General features: G+C 31.9%; 2 protein-coding genes, 1 long non-coding RNA gene and 2 other non-coding genes across 5 annotated transcripts; 2 read left to right on the top strand and 3 right to left on the bottom strand.

Annotated features, from left to right (window-relative positions):
* The first annotated feature begins 9,527 nt into the window (after positions 1-9,527).
* On the top strand, positions 9,528-13,683 carry LOC133698126 (cinnamoyl-CoA reductase 1). Its single transcript, XM_062120953.1, has 3 exons — positions 9,528-10,302; positions 10,411-10,760; positions 13,422-13,683. Exons 1-3 carry the CDS (start codon positions 9,823-9,825, stop codon positions 13,582-13,584), a joined length of 993 nt encoding a protein of 330 aa, XP_061976937.1. The 5' UTR covers positions 9,528-9,822; the 3' UTR covers positions 13,585-13,683.
* A 716-nt stretch (positions 13,684-14,399) lies between these two features.
* On the top strand, positions 14,400-16,443 carry LOC133698819 (uncharacterized). The gene is made up of 5 exons (XM_062121901.1): positions 14,400-14,749; positions 14,860-15,121; positions 15,529-15,687; positions 15,780-15,926; positions 16,139-16,443. The coding sequence occupies exons 1-5, from the start codon at positions 14,712-14,714 to the stop codon at positions 16,256-16,258; spliced, it is 726 nt and encodes a 241-aa protein (XP_061977885.1). The 5' UTR covers positions 14,400-14,711; the 3' UTR covers positions 16,259-16,443.
* A 2,074-nt stretch (positions 16,444-18,517) lies between these two features.
* Positions 18,518-18,589, bottom strand: TRNAW-CCA (transfer RNA tryptophan (anticodon CCA)). The gene has a single exon. It is a non-coding gene; the product is annotated as a tRNA-Trp (tRNA).
* Positions 18,590-21,607: 3,018 nt separating this feature from the next.
* LOC133698343 (uncharacterized) lies at positions 21,608-22,740 on the bottom strand. The gene is made up of 2 exons (XR_009843096.1): positions 22,198-22,740; positions 21,608-22,093 (listed from the first exon to the last, which is right to left on the bottom strand). It is a non-coding gene; the product is annotated as an uncharacterized LOC133698343 (long non-coding RNA).
* On the bottom strand, positions 21,639-21,710 carry TRNAW-CCA (transfer RNA tryptophan (anticodon CCA)). Its single transcript has one exon. It is a non-coding gene; the product is annotated as a tRNA-Trp (tRNA).
* Positions 22,741-22,923: the final 183 nt, after the last annotated feature.

Raw genomic sequence — 22,923 nt, 5'->3', positions numbered from 1 at the left:
TTAGATGACTTATGGTTTGCAACAACCGAATTTTAAAGCAAATATTCAAAACTGAAAAGAACATTTGATTTTCAGGTAATCTTCTAATAAACCCTAAACAAATATGTTGAACAAGATCTATGGAGACTCTAAAAAAATTTTAAATTTATTGTTTTCACTACATGTATGTGTTATGAGAAACCTAATAGTACAACCCTTGACAACACAAAATTCATGTATCAAATGCATTATTTTCATGTTTGTATTGTTTTTTTTTTTTTTTACTTTTAGTATGAGGCCTATCACTAAACACAAACATAACAGCTAACCCAAACATGCTTATAGACCTTGTCTAAAAGTTGAAGTTTTTATGGTGAGGTACTCTCTCAAAATTATCATTCATTAGGAGGTCCATTTCATCATAAACTACAAAATGAACATAGCTTCCCCCAGCCTTAAACTTTTTGTTTGCATTATTGTGTTTCAGAAGTTTTTTTTAAAAAAATTCATCAATATTTTCATTTTTTAAAATATAATGTAAGCAATGATTTTCTATCACCAATTTCAATTTTATTCTATAATATTATTTTATCATAATATTTTTAAAATCTTAAAGGAGTGTTTGTTTTATGGTTCAAATTATTTTTTGAATTGTTTTTTATTAAAAAAAACATTGAATTGATATTTTTAAGTGTTTTTTTTATAATTTTGATATGCCGATATCAAACATTTGATTCCTCTTACATCATAATTGTCTAGCTTCACTTAATTTTGTTCTTGCTCTTGTTATCATTTCTTTGCACAACAATTTTCATGCATCCAACCATTGTCTAACTAATTAAATGAATTATTATTTTTCTTGTTATCCAAAAGATTATCAACTTAATTATTTTGAAAATTGCTAGAGATCATCACATATATATATATATAATTGTGATGACGGTGAAGTTTGGTAATGACATATGACACTAAATATGTAAAAGTTTGGTAATGAGCTATCACAATCTCAACCGCTACAAAAACCCTAATATACAAGGATCCCACCAATTTAGACCAGATCTCATTTGGTCAGACTATTACCACATTGAAACACAAACACAATAACAAGTTATAAATATTATAGTACAACTTGTAATTTGATGTTGAAGTATACACCTTGGTAACATTTGGTTGCCAATTCAGGATAGAAAAGTCAGAAATAATGGAAATATAGAATGTATATATCTCTATATTTATAAAAAATAATTTTAAATTATTTCAAAAATATATTTATTTTGTTTCTATTTTTTTCTCTTCAACTAAGCATTTTTTTTTATATTTAATATTAATATCTCTTCAACTATACATGTTTTTTTTTGTACCTATCCTTTTTTTCTATTCTAGAACACCACACAACATTTGTATTTGGTTGCACATCATACATTTATAATTTTGCCGACTCTTTATTTTAACTTGCAATATGGCAATGTCACCATCAATATGAGTTATCAATTATGTGACCATATACATGTATTGATGATCATGAGTGAGTCAAGATTTTAGTAACGTGACTCTGGATCATAAGATAGTAATTGTGCTATCCAATCCAAATAATTCATGAGGACAAAAAAATGAAGAGAAAAAAAGAAATCAAAGATATATATGGCCAGATATGTGACTTGACAGGGCATGATCACAAATCACATAACAACATTGGAGGGTCCACCATCACCGTTGGATTTAATTAGAGTAAAAAAGTTGACTTTCTGACCATACCAGGACCCTGGACCCTCACTTGACCATCTGCCCTTTTTCATTTATTAATGTTTTTAATTTATAGCTAGCTAGGGCTTGGAGGTGGAGTTGTTGATGGGTATGCCCTAAACTAAAAGTACCCTCCTTTTCTTTCATTTCCTGGGACCTATATTTGTACGTTCCCAGACCCATATTTTCTCTCACAGTTAATAATATTGGAAGCAGTTCTCTCGTGAATCATCGTCTTCCTTTACAACCTCTGCAAAGAAGTTGACAACCCTAAATGCACTGATACAATATCCACCAATCATAATATTCTGTCCCTAGCATGCAAGCTAGCTATCTTCATTGTGCATGTGAATTATACTAAATTACAATATGGTCGGTAGCATATTTGCATATACACACAATATTGCCTACTACTATATATATATATGCACGTGAAATTAATTCACACCATTAATATCGATCGTTTATATATATTTTGTATATACGTTTAATTATTTCCTTCTTTCATCTTGTGATAGTTTGGTAGTTTGGGATGGAAAGTTTGGGGTTTTAACATTCATAATTTATTATTTGGACAGAACAGGGCTTGAAATACCTAGATTATAGTAGTTTAGGGCTAAGCAACCACGATTTTATAGCTATATATTCAGCCTGTCCAAATGTCTAGGAGGTCGCAGCTTGGGCCATGCCCAAATGTTTGGAATGTTGTCACGTGTAATGCATTTGCTAATTTTTATTTTTCTTCTAATTTTTATGTTTCCCGATTGGAATACCAAGCAGACGAGTGGAATCAAAAGGTATACCTAGAATGGTTAGGTCTCGCTAGAGAGGTAGCTGAGTTGACAAGGAAGACGGCACTGTTTGGTTTTTCTTTTGAAATTTGGTGTTATGTTTATTCATATGAATGGCTTATCAAAAAGAAAAGGTTGGCATTATTTCTTAGCTTGGTTAATTTAAATCACGTTCAAGCCGTACTTGAACTTCAACAGTACCATGGGACTTCAAAATCTTTGCCAGATTTTATAACCAAGTTATCTATAGGGCCTTGATAATTAATAACCAAGTTAAGAAATTTGCCAGATTTTAAATTAATAATCAAGATTTGAAGGCATTTTGTGAGGGGAGTTTGATCTCGATCAACTTGCTAGGTTCTTGTTATAGGGTCGTGATTCTTAGACTTTGTGACAAAGATGACTTCATCGAAGCATAATTTCTACCAATTTTGACGCAAGAGCGTTAACTACTACGCACTCTCTGAAGAATAATTATTTATAAACAAATCTCCCAGCTAGTTGTATAGTACGTACTAGTCTCGCTGTAAATGATTTACTAAAAATCTGAGTAGAATGAGACCTAGTCTATGCTATGAAATTGGTTTAACAATTTCCTTATATATCATTAAAAAAAAAAGATTTCCAAACAAAATGAGGAACTTTTTTTTTAATCCATAAATATATACTTTATACTCTTATATATATATATGTGTGTGTGTGTGTGTGTGTTGTACATCTGATCTGTCAAAGAGGTTAGGGCTGGAGTTAATGTTTGCTACAATGTGGAGTGGCAGGACGTTCCCTATGGATTAGGGTAGAAAAATAATATGACCAATACAAGACATGTCATTAGTTATTATGATGTGAAATGTTCCTAAGGCTAAAATATCATCTTTGGGCGTCAAACGAGATGCTATGGTTTTGTTTTTTCTTCACTTATTGCCACAAATGAGTTTGTCAAGAACAAGAGTTTAATATTATTTTTAATTTCTCCTTTCAAGAATGTGTTAGTGTGTTCCATGAAGTGTTTTTTCTTTTATTAATATTAAAAGTGAAAAAACATCACAATTTGGTTTATAAAATAACATATAATTCCATTCATATATTTCATAAAAACTATCAACAGATCCATCTTAATAATAATAATAATAACAATAAACTTGAGTTAATGACATGGTTTTAAACTTTGACATGATAATAAATTCTAATTATCAAGTCGTCGTGATACATGTTAAGAAACTTTGACTTAAGAAAATGTCTTAAGAATTAATATAAACTTTGATTCTATAAAGATTTTCAAGTAAATACTTGAAACTTCTTTGCAAATCAGAATAGAAAACCACTTCCAGTAAAAGTCTGACCTAAGATAACCCACACTCTGAAAGTGATAAAACCTTCAAGAAAATTGCTTTAAATATAGTTTTGATGTATATATGAAAGTTTCAGTTTTCATGATCAAAATAAAATCTTTTAAAGATTTCTTCTTGAAAAAAAGGATTTTGATGTTGAAACAAAACCAAAAATCCTTTAAAATGAAAAGATAATTAAAGCATTGATAAAAACATTATGAAAGCAATGTCAAATCACTTATTTAGTGGAGCAAGAAAGGGCCCCATAAAAAATAAAAGTTAGAGTCTTCTTTCTAAGAATGAAGTGGGTAAGAAATGCAGCATAAAAAACAAATCCTAGCTTAAAAAGACAAATTCGAGCAAACAAACGAGCTCACATCAGAAAGAAAAACTCATAGAAAACTAAAGAAAGGGGGACCTATGATTCCAAAATAAGTAAAAATGCATGTATTTTGACTTTGCATAATACTAACTTTGCAGGAAAAATATGTGGTAAAGATTAGAGTTTCACATGGTTGGAGACCCCATCCAACAAAAGATAAGACAAAAAAAAAGGATACCACTGAAAAGTTTAGACAATAAAACCAAGGACTCTACCAGAAAATAGTTGTATGGGAGAATAGTTGTGAGAATACGGCTCTTTTAACAATTACAAAACCAAGGTTTTAGTTTAAGGGAACTCCCAAAATGTAGGATTTTAGTTTAACTGAGCTGAAAACAAGAGTAGTTAAGATGATAGGATTTTACTAGGAAAAAAAATTTGTATAGGAGAAGAGTTGTAAGAATACCGTTCTCTTAGTAACTGTAAAAACAAGGTTCTACTTGAAGGGAATCACTGATATTCATGATTTTGGGTCGACAAAACTATAAACAAAGGTTGTTGAGATAACATAACTCTTTTCTAAATAAGAACAGTTAAAACTAGAGTTCTAGTTGAAGAAAATTGTTGAGCTTTAGAATTTCAGGTCAACTGCACTGAAAACAAAGTTGTCAAGATGACATAATTCATCTTCCGATAGAAACAGTTGAATCATAATTATGGTTAAAGGAGATCGCTGCAAAAACAGAGTTTTAGGTCAATCAAATTAAAGTTTAGAGAATAGTCTGTTAGTCTTTACAAACTTACTACGCAAAACACTTCACAAGTCTTAGCTCTAGAAGTATTGTAAAGAGAGGCTATTTGTTGCTATCCATTTTAGAGGCCCATATAAATATGCAAAACAATTAGAAAGGAGAAAAAAATTATAAAAAAATTGAAAAAAACTGAAAAAATATATAAGTGGAAAGAACATAAAGAACACTCAGAAAATTGTTAAATACTAGTTTAGGAGGATCAAAATATACAAGGTTGATAAAATTGACAGTCCAATATGGACTGGTGAAGGCCCATTGAATTCAAAAATTGAATTTGGGAAGGAAAATTCAAAATTGGATGTTTATAGACTCAAATTGAATTTTTTTTAGGGTTTAATTGAAATTGTTGAGGGCTTAAGTGCAAGAAAAATTAATTTTTAAGTTCAATTTATGTTTTAATTGAAGAAATTAAAGTTTGAGAGTTAAATTGTAATTTTAAAAAGCTAATTTGGCCAAATCAGAGGCTTAGTTCTATAAATATTGAATTTTGATGTGCAATTAGGGACATGATTGAAGAAATTCAAAACCAATGACCAGTTTGTAAAGGGTGCGTGACTTTAGGGACTGAAATTGGCAAAATCAATGGCCAAATTGGATAAAATTGAAAGAAAAATGATCAAGTGAGAGTTAATATGCATAAATAAAAAAAAGCAATAAAATAGAAAAAAGCCAAACTTTGGGGTTGATAATTGAATTTATCAAGGATAAAATTATATAAAATTAAAAGTTAAAGGATAATTAAAGATGTAATCAAGAAGATTTGAGAGTGTACGGACTAAATTGAATTTTGGCCAAATCCCAAATTAAAAACCCTAATTTCTTGGTAGCTAACCTAGATGACATGTTATCTGGTTTATGTTCAAAACACACCATTTGGAATAGAAGGTAGATGACATGTTGTCTGCCCACTATTCATCTTTTTCTTTAGGCGATTTTAGGCTAATCGAGTTAGCATCTTCAAATGAATGAATGTGAAACTACAAACCTCTAGATTGAGTAAGGTTGGATCCAAACAAAAGGTGTGCACCTCCTCTACCAACTTCATGTGGTCTCTAATGACATTTACATAAGAGTCGCTTCGGCGATGCCTCGAAAATAGTCAACTCAGTCAGCCACGATTGTTATGCCCATTGTGTAAAACCATTAATTTCTTTTGTGTGTTCACACTTCAAACCTTCTTAAAGGGTTATTATCAAAGGTTGATCACGTTTCTCTCAAGATCAAAAGGCTAGAAACATCTCATTACCTTTCAAGTTTAGTAAAACCATCAAAATCTTCAAAACCAAGTTTGTTGTAAAATCACTATTTTGCATAATCAGTAAGGTACAAAGCTTTCAGCTAAGTGTGAAGATTTAAAAGCCTAGTACAAGGATTTTTTTAACTTCAAGTGTGGTAAAGCTAAACTTTGCAAAAGAAAAGCATAAAGGGCAGCAACCATTAGTGAGGTTTGAAGGTATAAACTTCATCTAACCTAGTAAGTGATGTCCATGAGACATACATGTAACTTGTTTTACATGTTTAAAGATGTTTATGAACTTGTTTTGGTGTTATAATTTTTTTAGTTTTGATTTTGATTAATGCATAAAAATGTTGTTTTTTCTTATTTTATCTTACTTTAAGTTATTTGTTAATGTTGTTGGATGATATATTTTTTTGTGAAATATGATAGATTTGAAATTTTCCAAATATGATTATTGGTATTTTTCTAGGTTGCTAATGTATGTTCTTGGCTTCTAAGTTTTGGCCAAATTCTTTTAAGTGTCAAAATGTCAATTTTGAATCTCATATTATTAAATATGTTTATTGTTAAGGTTTGACAATTTTAGTAATTGAAACCTCATGCATGTTTTCTATTTTTTTTTTATCAAAAAAGACCATGCTATTGTGATCTTTATTTATTTACACGGTACAATAACACTTCTTTTAAAATTAATTAGGATCATGATTTGGTAAATATACTTTTTTAATTTTTTGATTGAAGCCTTTTTTTTTACATTTATATTGATTGAGTCGCTTGTAATAAGTTTAATTTTTAATGATTCCTTTTAAAAAAATAAAAAAATATATATTATTTTAATGTATTTCTAAATAAAAATTATTTTGAAAAGTAATCATATTCCCAAACACTTTCATTATTTAAATTTTCTCACTTGAGGTGAAAATTAAACCAAGTAAACTAACAAAAAGAATAACCTGAACAAACCAAATTAATTATAGTAAAATATTTTTTACATGTTTATGTTTTATTTCTTATTTTTTAAAAAATATAATTATAACTCATAGCATTATAATTAATGGAAGGACCTTTACAAAACAAAGTAAATAATGGAGGGACTCAATTAATAAAAAAAAAGTACAAGATTCTAACAAAAAAATAAAAATGAAAGAGTATAGGGATCAAATATGAGTAAACCATATATATATATATATATAGATATGCAATTAGCAACAATTAATGGTTCACCTGCAATCATTAAAATTCAAGTATTTCGATGGATTAAATTGAAGTCCCCTCAACTGGAAAAAGAGCAAGAGACAAAGAAAATGGTTGACTTGGAATTAACGTGTAGCCACGAACGTCGTCAGCCAAGCAAAAGTCATGGTTGATATGGATTTTACAAATTAATTTTTTTACTTAAATAAAAACTTTATTACAAAATTTAATTAATGTTTTGACTTAATAAAAAAAATGAAACTTTTAATTTATCTATTTATGAATTATAACTCATACTATATATATATATAGCTCAAAGTCAAAAGTCATTCTAAAAGAATTCAAAATCATGAATCCTCAAAGTGTGATCCCATCCCACTATAGGCCTCCATTTTGGTAATACGAAGAGGTTTGTTGGGCCTTGAGCTGTCCAGCAGAGGCAACCGTCTGCCTCCACCTCTACTATGGAGCCAGTCGAGATCTTATTTCCCTTATCGAAGCACTCTTCGTCCTCAGTCCATGCATCGGCTCAAGACTCGCCTGTGAAAACTATGTCTACACTGCTTGAACATCTCTGGATTTGAAGTGGAGAAGCGTTAACTAGCTCTCCCAGGTTATTGAATATCTACTGCTTGAACACATGGTCACAGTACAGATGAGAACAACACTATTCGATTATGATGCATAACAACCGAGCACTAGCACTATCAGTGTAAGATCCAAATTTTTAGTCTAAATTCAAGCCCAAATCAACTCAAACCCAACATAAATTAACTTAAATATATATAAAGAAGTTATAAGAAAATTGTATTTTTTTTCTCTCTTCTAATTGTTGTGGCCGTCGTGACCTTCCTCTCATCAAATCAAAGATTTTAATTTTTGATCTTCAGTTTTTTTTCAAGAAATGTGAAAGTGGCAAGTAAATGGTTCTCTTTCATATTACTTTCGATTATAGTTTGTTTATAAAATGATTAAAGAAGATATTAGGGTTTATAAGTATTTAAAGTTTATGTTATTAAAATTGATCTATGATCATGAAGGGTTTAATGTTAGGTGATTGATTAGTATGTTATTAAAAATAAGGATTTGTGAGTTGATTTTTTTAAATTGATTTTTATGGGTTAAGAAATTCATTTCAACCTTGCTGGAAATCTGGACAGAATGGTCTTTAGGCTGAAGACGATGAAATTTTATTTTGGTTCGTTAATTTATAAAAATTACAGTTTAGTCCCTAAACTTTAAAAAAACTATAATTTGACCTCCAAATGTGTTTTGAGATTCTGGACGGTATTATTATGAGGTTAAGGATGATGAATCTCATTTTGATAATTGATCTGGAATATTTTCAGTTTGGTCCTTCAATCTTGAGAATTTACATTTTAGTACAGGAACAAATAAACGCCTATAGCCTCCTCTGATCTCCTCTGCTGTAATGTTTTATTCTTCACACAAAAAAGAAATGACAATGAAAGAAAAAAGAAGGAAAATAAACCAAATGAAAGAAAAGAAAAACATGGATAATCGTCATCACTTGTAACGAATCAAAATCTAAGTCTCATTTCATAAATAATGGACCCTTTTTATGCATTATTTATCATTGTTGATGTGTAGTATATAAGAAGAATATTTCTTATAAAGTAAATTATCTTTTATTAATGATAATAAAATGAAGAACGTTTACACATAAAAGTAATGAAAATAATTACACCTTTTATTCACGTACTTTCTTGTTTGTTTGTTTGTTTTTATCTGCGATAGATTTTTTTCATAATTAATCACGAACTGTATGTTGAAAAGTTGAAAGAATTGTTCAACCTGTGCACAAGTTTATGCTGAAAATAATTATTTATATGGGCCTAAAAGATAAGCCTGCTCGAATCTGGATTTATCCAGTTAGCAAGCAAGCTACGAAGCCCGATATGTGCCCCCACAACTTCTCTCTGTTTCCTCCTTTCTTTTTATTATTACTATTTTACGCAAAGAAATTTATTATTATTATTATTATTATTATTATTATTGCTGCTGCTGTCATCGTTATATTGTTTAGAGAAAATATTGTTATTATGTTTTTAATGAATAATCACTCATGAATTATTATTAGTGTCATCATCATTTTTTTTTTTTTATTATTCTTAAGCAACCAAGACACGAATAAACAAGATGTGTGTGGCTCTTGACATTGACTAGAAGGTGCTTGATAAAATGCCGAAAAGAAGAGTTAGTTTCGTTAGGTGAGCAAAGGAAGGATTCGATATTATTTTTATAATCTTGATGATCTTATCCTACGTGGTAAAGGTAGTTTCCTCAAACAACCACAACACTTTAAAACAAGAAGATATTAATCCTATCCAAAATCCATTTTTCATGACTAAAAAATTCAGCAAAGAAAAGGCAGGCACAGGCTCAATCAATGGCCAAGCAAAAGGAAGCAGTGTGTGTGACTGGAGCCAACGGGTTCATTGGCTCATGGCTGGTTCGTACCTTATTAGACCAAGGCTACACCAAAATCCACGCCTCTATATACCCAGGCTCTGACCCATCCCATCTCTTCGAAATCCCCGGTGCCACCGATGCTAGCGTGAGTCTGGAGGTTTTCGAAGCCGACGTGCTTGACCACGACGCCATTTGTAAGGCCGTGGAAGGCTGCCAAGGGGTTTTCCACGTTGCATCTCCCTGTACTCTAGAGGACCCAAAGGACCCACAAGAGGAACTTGTGATGCCTGCGGTGCAAGGCACTCTTAATGTTCTTGAGGCTGCTAAGAAGTTCAAGGTTAGGCGCGTGGTTGTGACGTCCTCTATATCGGCTTTGGTTCCTAATCCGTCGTGGCCGAGGGAGAAGGTGTTTGATGAGTCGTCTTGGACTGATCTTGATTACTGCAAGTCTCGCCAGGTAATTTAGATTTAGCGTTTTAGATTATGTACGTGCGGTAGTTAATTTGATACTGATTTTTATTTCTGTATAAAAACAATCTTGTCTCGGAGCATTGCATTATGGCAGAAATGGTATCCGGTGTCAAAGACACTGGCAGAGAAGGCAGCATGGGAGTTTGCAGGGAGGAATGGAATGGATGTGGTGGCAATCCATCCTGCGACGTGCCTTGGCCCTCTCTTGCAGCCTGCATTGAACGCTAGCTGTGCTGTGTTACAGCAACTGTTGCAAGGATCAAGAGACACTCAGGAATACCACTGGCTGGGAGCTGTGCATGTAAGAGATGTGGCAAGGGCACAGGTTTTGTTGTTTGAGACCCCTACTGCTTCTGGTAGATATCTTTGCACCAATGGAATCTACCAGTTTGGTGATTTTGCTGCGACGGTTTCCAGACTCTTCCCCGAGATTCCTCTTCACAGGTTTGTACTTGTAGGCTGCCTTGCTTTCTTGACTTTCCTTTCTTGCGATTCCCACTTGCTAAATGCCCTTTTGATTACGGGTTTACGAAATTTTTTAGAAATCATGGACCAAAACATAATTTTACTAGAATTAGATGATCAAACTGTAAATGTCAGAATTACATAACCATACTGAAATTTCACCCATAATCCATCATCAATTCTTCCAGAATCTCAATTTACAATTTAGGATCAAATTGTAATTTTTCTAAAGTTCTGAGACTAAACTGTAAATCTCTAAAATGGAGAGACTAAACTGAAAATCACAGAAATCAATTATCAAATTGAGATCCATCATCTTACATCGTAAGAATACTGCCCAGAATTTTTTAAGGAGTCAAATTATAATTTTCTAGAGTTTAGAGACTAAACTGTAATTTTTTTAAATCAAGGACCAAAATAAAATTTCATCATCTTCAACCTCATGTCCAATCTGTCCAGATTTTCTAGCAAGATTTAAACAAATTTCTTAACCCATAACAAATCAATTACCAAATCTTTATTTCTAATAACACAACCAAAATCAATCATTTTAACTCCAATTTTTATTCATTTCAAATCTTTATAAACTCTAATATCTTCTTTAATTTTTTCATAAACAACTCATAATAAAACATAACATGAGAGGGAATAATATATTTGCTACTTCCACCTTTCTTAAACAAAAAAATTCAAAATTAAAACTTGAAATCTTTAGTTTTATAAGGGGAGGTTCGAAAAACAATTATCTTGTAACTTTTTTTTATATACCTAGGCTAACTTAGATTAGGTTTGGACCGACTTAGGGTTGTATTTTGGCAAAAAATTTGGGTCTCACAGAGATGGATATAATTAAGACTATATAACAGAAAAGGTAGATTATTGCTCATGTTCTTTGCCATTCTTCACATACATTTGTTTTTGCCTAAATTCCGTTCCCAATTTCCTGTTTGATGGCTGAACTAATCCAGATTTTGGTAGCTGTTTAGAGGAAAGATTAGCGTTATCCATCGAAAGGTCTGTAGGCAGGATAATATTCATATTCCTACTGGATTTGAATTGGGATTGACAATCTTATCTTTAATGTCACTATAAATTTCTCTTGGACAACATGATGAAGGTTTCGTAATTCTTGATAGATTTGTACTTCAGTATATTCGTTTTCTTAAATGTTGGTGGAGGGATTGTGGAGGTGGTGGCAATAGTTGTAATGATGACTAGTGGAGACGACTTTGAAGGAACATTTAGCACCTCTCCGAGTGGGACTTTAATTAATCTTCTGGCAATATCTTGGATAAACTTTGCCACCATCCGTCTGTATTTCCAAGGATAGTGGGCAGCCATTGGCAGAATGGAAAACTTGACTTCTGTTTCTGATGATGGCAAAATAAAAGGATAGGGGACAATTCAAAAGAGATAAGAATTAGAAAAGTAATGCAATAGTACATTAGTTGGTGTCCTTGTAGCGGGATGACCTTATGGAAAGCAGTGGCTGGTCCACACTGCATGTGGAGCGCTGGTGGACATGAGATTTACTTTAGCTACTCAATTATCAAACTCCCTCAAAAGCTTATCTTGTCATATTGCCCCCATCTATTTTATTGCCAAGTTATTCTGTTTTTTTGCACAGATTTGGAAGCTTCTCCCATTGCCATTCTGATATTATCAGCGATGTACCTTTTCTTAATTTTATTTTTTTTGCGTTGTAGTCCATTTGGAAGTATTCTCCCCCTTCTTCATTGCATAACAATGTATTACTTTTGTCAATTGCCAGTTAATCTGCCACCTTACTTTAACCCGGTCCCATCACATGATGCTCCACTATATAGGTTCTTGATGGTTATTGTAGAATACAGACTCCTCCTAACACGTATGTCAACTGATGGTGTTGTTGCGTGTATTTTGCACTGTATTGGGTGCTCTCTAAATGACCTTGTTGAAGCTTTAAGATTCATATTCTAGTTTGAATCCCCCTTGAAGCTTCTTATGTATGATACATATTTTCACAAATTGGGTGGCTGTTGGAGCTAAATGTGTATGCTGGTGAAAATAAATTAATACCTAATTGAACATGGAACTGTGTTTGTTTTTCTCAAGGCCTACTACTTTTGAAAGATGAAGTTTAAGGGCATATCTGAGTGTCAAGATGGCATAAATGAAATCAATGATTGCATTCATCCCGCATCTTATCTGTCTAGGCTCCAGATGGGTTTTCTTATCATGACTGGCAATTTAAAATATGTTCTATAAAACAAGTTGATCCGGTCAAAACCTGATATGACTAGCAATTTTATTTGAAGGATGCCTTTGATTAGTTTGAAGAAAAGTGCTTTTCAATAAGCAGTCAATAAGCAGCCTCGTCATATTTTCTATGAAAGTGTAAGTCCTTGTTTCCCTGGGCGAGTGAGAGCAGGTCAGGTGGCCATAGATGCAGTTAGGGAACAGGACAACCTGGCTGTCTTGTTTCAAACTGAACCAAGTGGGAATTATATATCCAGTAAACTGAATATTGACGTTGTCATTTGAATTCTAAACCATTTTAACATCACTTCTAGTCATTTTTACATGTTGTCTTTCCTTTTCTGTAATTAAGGTTTTTGTTTGGTTGCTTAAGTGCATGTTCTTAACTCAAATCCCATACAGGTTTAGTGGGGAAACTCAACCAGGTCTGAGAGGTTGCAAGGATGCATCCAAGAAATTAATTGACCTGGGGCTAGTCTTCACTCCAGTTGAAGATGCTGTACGAGAAACGGTGGAAAGTCTGAAAGCTAAAGGCTTCCTCAGGAATGAAATGTCTCAATCTTAGTTTGCTTTTAGAGCTAAAATTGATGTTCACTGTTTCATGATTTGTCACTGATAAGACAGGAATATCTTCATTAATAATTTAATAACCTCCTTTTGGTCATCCCTTTTCTCTTTATTTTACAACAGCTGAATGTGATCTTGATCTGATTATCATCCCTTATGATGACAAGGAAACCCATGTCCATTCTTTAATCTCAGTAATCTCTGTCAGTTAATGAGTAGAAACCATGTTTTCATTTCGTTTTCTCTGGACCACGAGAAACCAAGATTCGCCTTTCACCATGCAAGCAATCCCCATGAGGCATGTGATGATCAGTAGAATGGGTCCTAAAACTCTGTTCCGATAGCAGAACAGGGGATTAAATGATCTCTTCGAACAAACAGACAGTTACATGTCAAGTGCTTCATGTAATGCAAATGGTTCATAGGATTCATATATATAGTACAATAACCACTACTTCGCAAAGGGCAGAACATTTTTTATATGGATATCACTGAAAACTTGATAAAAAAAAACAAAATTTATAAAAAAAAATTTAAACTGCAATTGCAAAAAATTATCACAATATCAAAAGCAGACCAAGCACTAGTTTGAGGCCAGGTTGTGGGAAGTTTAAGCTTTGTCATGGCACATGATGTACAACTTATTGGGTTTGTTTGGTAGGGTCGATGTCACCTAAAACCAGGCCAGGCCAGGCCATGCTTTTTGGTTTTGGATCATGATATAGTGAGTTTAAGACCTTTTAATTAATCTTGGCTTTAATTTTCAGCCTTTTCTTTCAGCTGATTTTTAAAGGCACCAACAGTCCATGTGCATGACACTCCCCACCCTTGCTTCTTGCTGCTTTTTTGCAAGGGAAGAATCTATCTTTTACCTCTCTCTCTCTCTCGCGAGGAAGAAGAGAGAGAGAGACGTGCAGTTCTAATCATGGAGTTTCTTCTGGCAATCCATGTGCATCAATGACCTCGGCCCACTTCGCTTTATTTTACACTTCTGTTCAGTCTCTCTTTCTAGCCAATCTTTAAGTTAAACCTGTTCTTTTCCTCTGTGCATATATACACCCACACATACACATATACTCCTACTTGAAGTGAAAAAACAAGACTTGAAGAGCAATTCTTGAACCGATGAACAGTACCGGTCCAACACCTTGCAGCCGATCTTGGTAACTACTAGTGCTGAATTTGTAATCAACTTAGACGCGAGCACTGCTGTATTCATTTTAGTTTCCTAATTAGATTCTAAATTTTCATTTTGGGTTTTGCATGTATGTAGGTCCATTAGCGAGGACTCGCTGAGAAGGTACGTACACTTTGCTAGCGAAAGCTGCATACAAGAGTTGCTGTCTGCCTCCGATTCGAATAGGTTTGGCAATGTTGGTAATGATGGATGGAAGATTCTAACTGATCTAGACAATGGGGTAGAGATATCAAAACGTAGGTCTGGATCATTCCACACCTTTCGCAGCCGTTGGTTGCTCAGATCAGTCTCCCCTCAACAATTCATCACTGTTGCCAATGCCATTGATGCTGCTAAGGTAATCCATTTACTCTAACGTCCCTCTTTAAGATCATGTACAGGTTAAGTTTTTCAGCTTACATGTTATGATTTTGTGGAGCTGAATATATGATTGGAAATTGCTAGCAATGGTAATATAGAATGAACGGTGAATATTGCTCAAACGATACCATCATAATTATCAAGATGATTTGACTCCATTCCAAATCATTGAAAAGATAACTTTTGTCTCTGTTTTTTTTTCTCTGCCCGACAAAATAAGGGTTCTTCAGTTACTTTTTTGCAAGAATGACAGCTATTTCGGATCGCACCCGGATCTGATTAGGCATAAAAATGTAGCTGTTGGAAATGTTAAGTTACTGTGTGTAGATTGATAATCTTTGATGAAATTGACATTAATATTGATTGAACTTGTTGGAGCTGTAGCAATGGGAGCAGGACCTAGTGGAAGCTAGATACATAAAGGACCTTGAAGATAATCTCAGCATAATCCGTCTGAGGTTCGGAGAGAACTCTAAACCTTTGTTTAGAAACAGAGAGTTTATAGTATATGAGCGACGGGAAACAATGGAAGATGGAACCCTGGTAACCGTTTGTCTCTCAACTGTTACAATTTACAAGTTTTCATGCAGTCTTCACAGATTTTAATCACATTTCTCTTGAAAATATATGTAAAGGTGGTGGCAGTAGCTTCATTGCCAAAAGAGATAGCAGCAGGATTGCATCCAAAGCAAAATAATGCTATCAGAGGACTTTTGCTGCAGTCAGGGTGGGTGGTGGAGAAGCTTGAGGATGATTCCTGTATGGTCACCTATGTCGTTCAGGTATTTATACATGTCATTTCGCGATTATGCAGGATTATACACGAAACATTCGAGATTATGCAGGAATATACACGAAAAATCATCTTCTTCTTCTTGTGACTATTGTTATTGTATATTTGATCAATATACATAAATTTTGTTTTGTTTTTCTGGGAAGTTTCAAAAGTTGATATTGAAATATATCTTTGATTGCTTTATTGCTATTTATGCAGTTAGATCCTGCTGGATGGCTGCCCAAGTGCTTTGTGAACAGGCTCAACACGAAGCTGGTTATGATCATTGAAAACCTCAAGAAATTAGCACAAGGTTATCCAGCTGATGGCGACAAATGATACCGAAATTGTTTGCTTTTTCCTTACAAAAAAGTGGCAAAATCAATGGAAGAAAGGAAATATCGTATAAAGTAATAATGATATGCTGTTTTTCCACACTCTTATACATTAATTATTCAGCTCTACAGAATACTTGCAAACATGTAGTTGAAGCTCTGAAGGAAATCCCAGTCATTAAGAAGGTACTTCTTGTGTTTTTTTAGTTAATTTTTTTTTAATAAACTAAATTAATATAGAATGTGTATCTTTAAAAACAACAACAATAATAATAATAAAAAGATTTAATCTCGATTAAGACATAAAATTGTCCGAATCAGCATCTGACCATCATAGAACACTCCATTTCTCAATTATACTCTTTTATATATATATATATATATATATATATCTTTTTTTGTAATTATTTTCATTAAAATTGAAATGTGAGTAATTTTAATATAAATTAATAAAAATATCCCTTTAAATCAATAAAATATAAAATAAATAAGTTTGGCGTAAGGATTCAAATCCAAGTAAGCTTGGTTATATATTAAAAATATCACATCTAACATATAAGAAAATTAATTTTTCTTATCTAAAATCAAAAGGTATGATCCATTAAATGCACATGATGCTAATTTTAACGAAAGTATATATTGATAGAAGAACATATTAGAGAATGAAAATAAACTAAAGATTCTTTATTCATTCATTCATTTATTTATTTAGTATGTTAATGATGAATGAATGGTGTAATATATATTTTCTTGAGAAAAGAAGGATAGACATGTAGTTGGACTTCTGAACTTTTATTATTTTTAATACGATAGTAATAAAATAATAAAAAATATAAAAATATATTAATTTAATATTTTATAAAATAAAAAACATTTTAAAAAACAGACAGAACCACGTTACCAAACATTAAAAAAAAGCTAACAAAAGGAGAATTGGTGGAGGGATGGTAGATTGTATCATCTGAGATTAAATGTCCTTTAATTATCATCCATCAAAGTATTAATTTTGATGGTTGGAAATTAATATGGTGATTAATTTGGGGAGAGAGATTAAAATCTTCCACACAAGCTTGCTAATAAAATGTTTCTTGAATTAGGTAGAAGGGCAGCTTAATTAAGTGATGGGTAGTTTGGTATTTTCATGTTGTTTGTGTGGATTGTTAATTAAGTGGTGGTCTGGTCACACTCACAACTAAGCCATATGGAACTAATAAATTTTGCATTAACTAGTTGTCAAATAGTTGCGTCGATCCTCCCAACGTGGGATCATACTCATCTCATCTACTTCACATTACTAATCATGCGTTATTAATAAAATAATATTATTTTAAATAAAAATATTATTCATATTAATTTCACAAAGTTTTACCTGAATTTACTCAGGTTAATTAAATTAAATTACGAATAAACCTTTTATATTGTCTAAATTTAACCGAATTAATATTAGATTTAATTTAAAAATAAATCTAGTCCAGATTATGTTTTGTATTTTGAGACAATTTATTAAGCGATTTTGAGACGGGTTTGATAACCACATTTATAAAAATAAATTGAATGATATTTTCAAATATACTTAACTTATTTCTAGGTTTACATGGGTTTTAAGCTATTTTTAGGTTTTTTTTTAGAACATGGTTTTTGAATTGGAGTTCGAACCATGTTTAGCTAAGAAATTAATTTTTTGACTCTAGATATGCTATAGATTAATTTTTTAAAACTCATAAAAATATTAGAAAGTTAGAAATTTAATTTATACTGACTAAAATATTTTTAAAATATTTAAATGATAACACATTGTATGATGTATTTTTCTTTAAAAAGGGAATGAGATGGTGGGCGGTATAAATTAAAATTTTAACTTTCTAATAAATTTATGTTTTTTGTTGGTTGAAAAAACAATTTATAGCATAGCAAAAAGCTAAAAAATTAATTATCTTAGCTAAACATGGCTCAAAGTCCGATTCAGAGCCCATGTTCTAAAAATAAACTAAAAATAGCAATATATAATATATTTGGGAAGATGATCGAATCTAGTCCCCCAAACGTGGTTATCAACCCTAATTTGACTTTTTTTTAGATCGGGGGTTTATCTTCTAGATCAACTAATTAATACTAAATCAGTAAGGATCGGATCACCTAGTTCAATTTAAAATCTATTTTAAGGCAAGGATCGGACTAGCGTGGAGCCGGGCTGGGTTAGTGTGCCTGAAACACCATCAAATTACGCGAAGATTCAGCCAAAAAATTAAATTTCTGCGGGATATGAACCTGACGTGAATCGAACACGCAACCTTCTGATCTGGAGTCAGACGCGCTACCATTGCGCCACAGATCCTCTTGTTCACACTTACTCAACAAATATTAGATATACATTCTAATTCCAGCTACGGCTATAGCTGGTTGCGCCATCTGGTTGAGATGGCAAGGTAGTTTGCCCGTAAGTTTCCCACAGTTGATGAGAGGATGACTTGGGTAAGCTCTGAGAATCTGACAGCTTTATGGATCTATAGCAAGTGGATCCTATACAAGACCTAGCATGAATCTGACCACTGTTTTTTATCTTCAAACTAATGGATAATTTGAAAGAACAATTCAAATCCCATAAGATCTGAATTTACTTATAATAACATTTATTAGTCTACAGTCGAAATGGCTCCTTATGAGGCTTTATACAGCCCAAAATATTGAACCCCTATGTGTTGGGAGGAGGTTGGAGATATGAAATTAATTGGGCTTGAATTGGTATTATTCATCTCAAATAAGGTGAGAATCATAGAGGATAAAATAAAAAGCAGCATAAAATAGCAAGAAGAGTTATACAGATCAAAAAAGACAACCTCTTGAATTTAAAGTAGGAGACAAAGTGTATGTAAAGGTTGCTCCGTGGAAACATATGTTGCGATTCGGGATGGAAGGGAAGTTGACACCAAGATATATCGGATCTTATGAAATCAAGAAGAGAGTTGGGTCTGTAGCATACAAGTTGATTTTGCCCTACCACTTGACCAAGATTCATGGCATGTTTCATATTTCATTACTATGAAAAGCTTAGATAGATCCTTCCTAAGTATTACCACCAGTTTCATTAGAAATCGAGAAAGATTTGGTGCTGAAGTTAAAGCTAATAAGGATATTAGATCGAAGTGAAAAGGTCCTCAGAAACAAGAAGATCCTTATAATAAAAGTATTGTGGAAGAACTCATAAATTGAGGAATTGGCCTAGGAAAGAGAGACAAAAATGAAAAGAAAATATCCCAAATTGTTTGCAAATTCAGGTAAGAAATTTAAATTTCAAGGATGAAATTTTCTTTGAAGAGAAGAAGAGGGGGGGTAATTTATATAGAAACTTTACCCCGGGAATAAGAAAGATTAAGAAAATTAATGTAGAAACTTTTAATGGATTAAAAGAATTAATAAATAAATGATAGGATGATGTTAAGCATTTATAAGAGGGGTAAACTAGGAATAAAAAGAAAAGAAAAGAAAAGAAAAGAAAAAAAAATTCATTCTTCCTCTCCATTGGTGGTTGACTGCTGCAAGAGAAAGAAGGGGAGATGATTTCAAAATTTCTTAATTTTTTTTCTCTTGAAATTAATTGGGTTACATCATAAATCAAAAGAGAAAGCTTGACAAGTTTAACAATCAAGTTGCCAACATCACTAAGACAATAATTGGGAGGAGAAATTTGAGTTTCTAGAGAGAGAATCGACCGGTTAACATTCGAAGTTCACTTTCATGCTTGGTAAGAAGTTTTAAAACCCATGATGTGAGATTATGGATTAAATTCTAATTTTATGCATGAAAATGAATTTTCTAGTTAGGGTTCTCAAAGAGTAATTTGAGGAAAATGTTACATTGTTATAAACTATTGCAATTGGGGTGAATTGTATTACAAATAATGTTTTATAGTAGAAAATTAAAGAAAATATCATTGGTATTAGAGGGGATTAGTATCGGCCACAAAAACAAAAACAAAATGGAGAGTTTGGGGAGAATTGATTTATTGCTTAAGGGGTATTATAAGTGTGTTTGAAATGAATTATTGAATTGAATTAATTGATGTGTTGATTTGTTTTACCAACATGAATTATTGAATTGAATTAATTGATGTGCTGATTTATTTTACCGGTAAGGATTATCAAAATGAATTATTAGGTTAATTAATTAATGCATTGATTCATTTTACTGGTAAGGATTATCAAAATAAATTATTGAATTGAATTAATTGATATGTTGATTTATTTTACCGATAAGAACTATTAAAATAAATTATTGAATTGAATTAATTGATATGTTGATTTATTATGTCGATAAGAATTTTCAGGATGAATTATTGTTGTTCATAGAAACTAAGGTAGAAAAGCTTATGTAGTATATTAGGTATTTTAACGTGTTTTATTCCTTTAAACTATAATGTATGTATTTAATTAACTCATTGAATCTGTATGTATGTGTGTGTACACACACATACACTTACCTAATTATTTATGTGAATATGAAGAATATTGATGAGATCTTTGAAATGTAAAAATTAATTTAAAATCTTAAATTGTTGAATAGAAAGAGAGTTCAAAACGATTGTGTCCAGGATGATTGAATAATGATTTTGTGTTTGATATCGATATTTTGATATTGAAATATAAGAGGAAACTCTATCAAAATTTTGATAGAAAATAAAAAAATTTCATTCTAATCTTAAATTAAATTATGATATTTTTATTTGTAAGTTTAATTATAAAGAAGAAGGTTATTATAGATTTATTCATACTTTTTCGAAGATTTCATTATACATTAAAAAAAACTTGTTGATTTTAAAGACTCACGGATCCGACAAGCAAGAACTTTGAGATTGAAGGGCACTAACATTCAACCAAGACTAACAAAATCACAAAGTTTAATATAATAAGATGAAAATGACATTCAATATTGATTTGATTTGATTACTTATCTCTTTATTATAAAATTCAATGAAGAAAAAAAGAAAAGGAAAAGAATGACATTATTGTTGTATAAAGTATAATAACTCTCTTCAAACCAAAATTATTAAACCATATCTAATTCATAACTTGATTTAAAATTTGGATTACGTGTTGAATGAATTAATCTAAGTCAATTTAAAATAATAATATTTTAATTTTTTTAATAATTTCAATAAGAATTTGAATAATATTTTAAATTGATTTTTTAGATGAATAGCTTATATTAAATTAATTTTTATTTAATTTAAATTAAAATTTGAACCGGGACAAAAAGAATACCTAGTTTAATTTTAAATCTATCTTAAGTCAAGGATCGGATTAGCGTGGAGCCGTGCTTGGTTTAATGTCCTTTAAACACCATCAAATTACGAAGATTCAGCCAAAAAATTAAATTTCTGTGGGAAATGAACCTGACGTGAATCGAACACGCAACCTTCTGATCTGGAGTCAGACGCGCTACCATTGCGCCACAGATCCACTTGTTCAGACTTACTCAACAAATATTAGATATACATTCTTATTCTAGCTACGGCTATAGCTGGTTGCGGCATCTGGTTGAGATGGCAAGGTAGTTTGCCCGTAAGTTGCTGTGGCGGCAAGACCAGAGATGTTTTTGAGCATAGCTCAGTTGATGATGGCTGTAGGCCTGATCATAAGTATTGCTGGCAACTAGCATGTGACTGTAGCCATATCTGGGGATCAAGTGGAGCTGATAACATTTGAGGTACGTTGTTGTCCATAGCAACCTCAAATGGTCTGAGAATCTGACAGCTTCAAATAGTTAGCTATGGAATCTATGACTAGTGGATCGCATAGAAGACCTAGCATGAATTGTCTGCTCTCTAATCCAAATCCATATTCTGCAAAGAATCACTACATTGACATCATGCATTCAGGAAGAAAAGGTGTTTCAGATGGGAACCAGGAACTTTCACTGAGAACTGCTCTTCTCCAGATTGCTTACCATTCATTCCATGAACTGCAGATGAAGCAGAGTCCCCTGCATCAGTCTGTTCCAAGCAAAAAAAAAAAAAAAAAAAGAAAGAAAAAAAAAGCCAGACAACCAAAGAGCATGAAAGGATAACAACAATGGCACCATTATTGAGGATCAGCATCCTGGTCCTTGGTAATCTTAACACACTATATAATCCCTACCGATAGCCATGCCAACCTGTAACACCGGCGGCAACGTACCGGCGTTATACATGAGATGTTCATGCACAAAAACAAGGTTATTTCTAAAAATGGCTCAAACGGGTATATTTTTTTTTTACCTACTTTTATATAAATATATAATGCAATCCCATTTTTTCTCATTCAATCTTACACTTTAATTTAATTACTTTCAACAATTTATAAATTGATTGCATCGATTCCTTAAATAATAATATTTTGTAATTTAGCTAGTATGATGAAATTGTTGCATTATGCGAACAAAACGATTGATATTTGGCTAAAACTAATCATGTGAGCTATTGTTAAAATAAAGTTAAATGATGATTAAAAAAAAAAAGAAGAACAAATCAGATGTTGTTTGAAATTGCGTTTTAAACTGTGTTTGATGAAAAATTTAATTTTTTTATATTTTTTAAATTATTTTGATGGGTTAATATCAAAAATATTTTTTTAAAATAAAAAAAATATTATTTTAATATATTTTTAAATAAAAAATACTTTTAAAAAAACAAAT

This window comes from Populus nigra, chromosome 7 (genome assembly GCF_951802175.1).
Source record: "Populus nigra chromosome 7, ddPopNigr1.1, whole genome shotgun sequence".
NCBI classification, from domain to species: Eukaryota; Viridiplantae; Streptophyta; class Magnoliopsida; order Malpighiales; family Salicaceae; genus Populus; species Populus nigra.
Note: the sequence above shows the minus strand (reverse complement) of the source record. Positions and strands in the feature narration are given on the sequence as shown.

Coding starts and splice junctions, on each gene's coding strand:
- LOC133698126 (XM_062120953.1), top strand. CDS start 9,823: ATGGCCAAGCAAAAGGAAGCAGTGTGTGTGACTGGAGCCAACGGGTTC. Junction 10,303..10,410: donor ATTACTGCAAGTCTCGCCAG/GTAATTTAGATT, acceptor GCATTATGGCAG/AAATGGTATCCGGTGTCAAA. Junction 10,761..13,421: donor CCCGAGATTCCTCTTCACAG/GTTTGTACTTGT, acceptor AATCCCATACAG/GTTTAGTGGGGAAACTCAAC.
- LOC133698819 (XM_062121901.1), top strand. CDS start 14,712: ATGAACAGTACCGGTCCAACACCTTGCAGCCGATCTTG. Junction 14,750..14,859: donor ACACCTTGCAGCCGATCTTG/GTAACTACTAGT, acceptor GCATGTATGTAG/GTCCATTAGCGAGGACTCGC. Junction 15,122..15,528: donor ATGCCATTGATGCTGCTAAG/GTAATCCATTTA, acceptor TTGGAGCTGTAG/CAATGGGAGCAGGACCTAGT.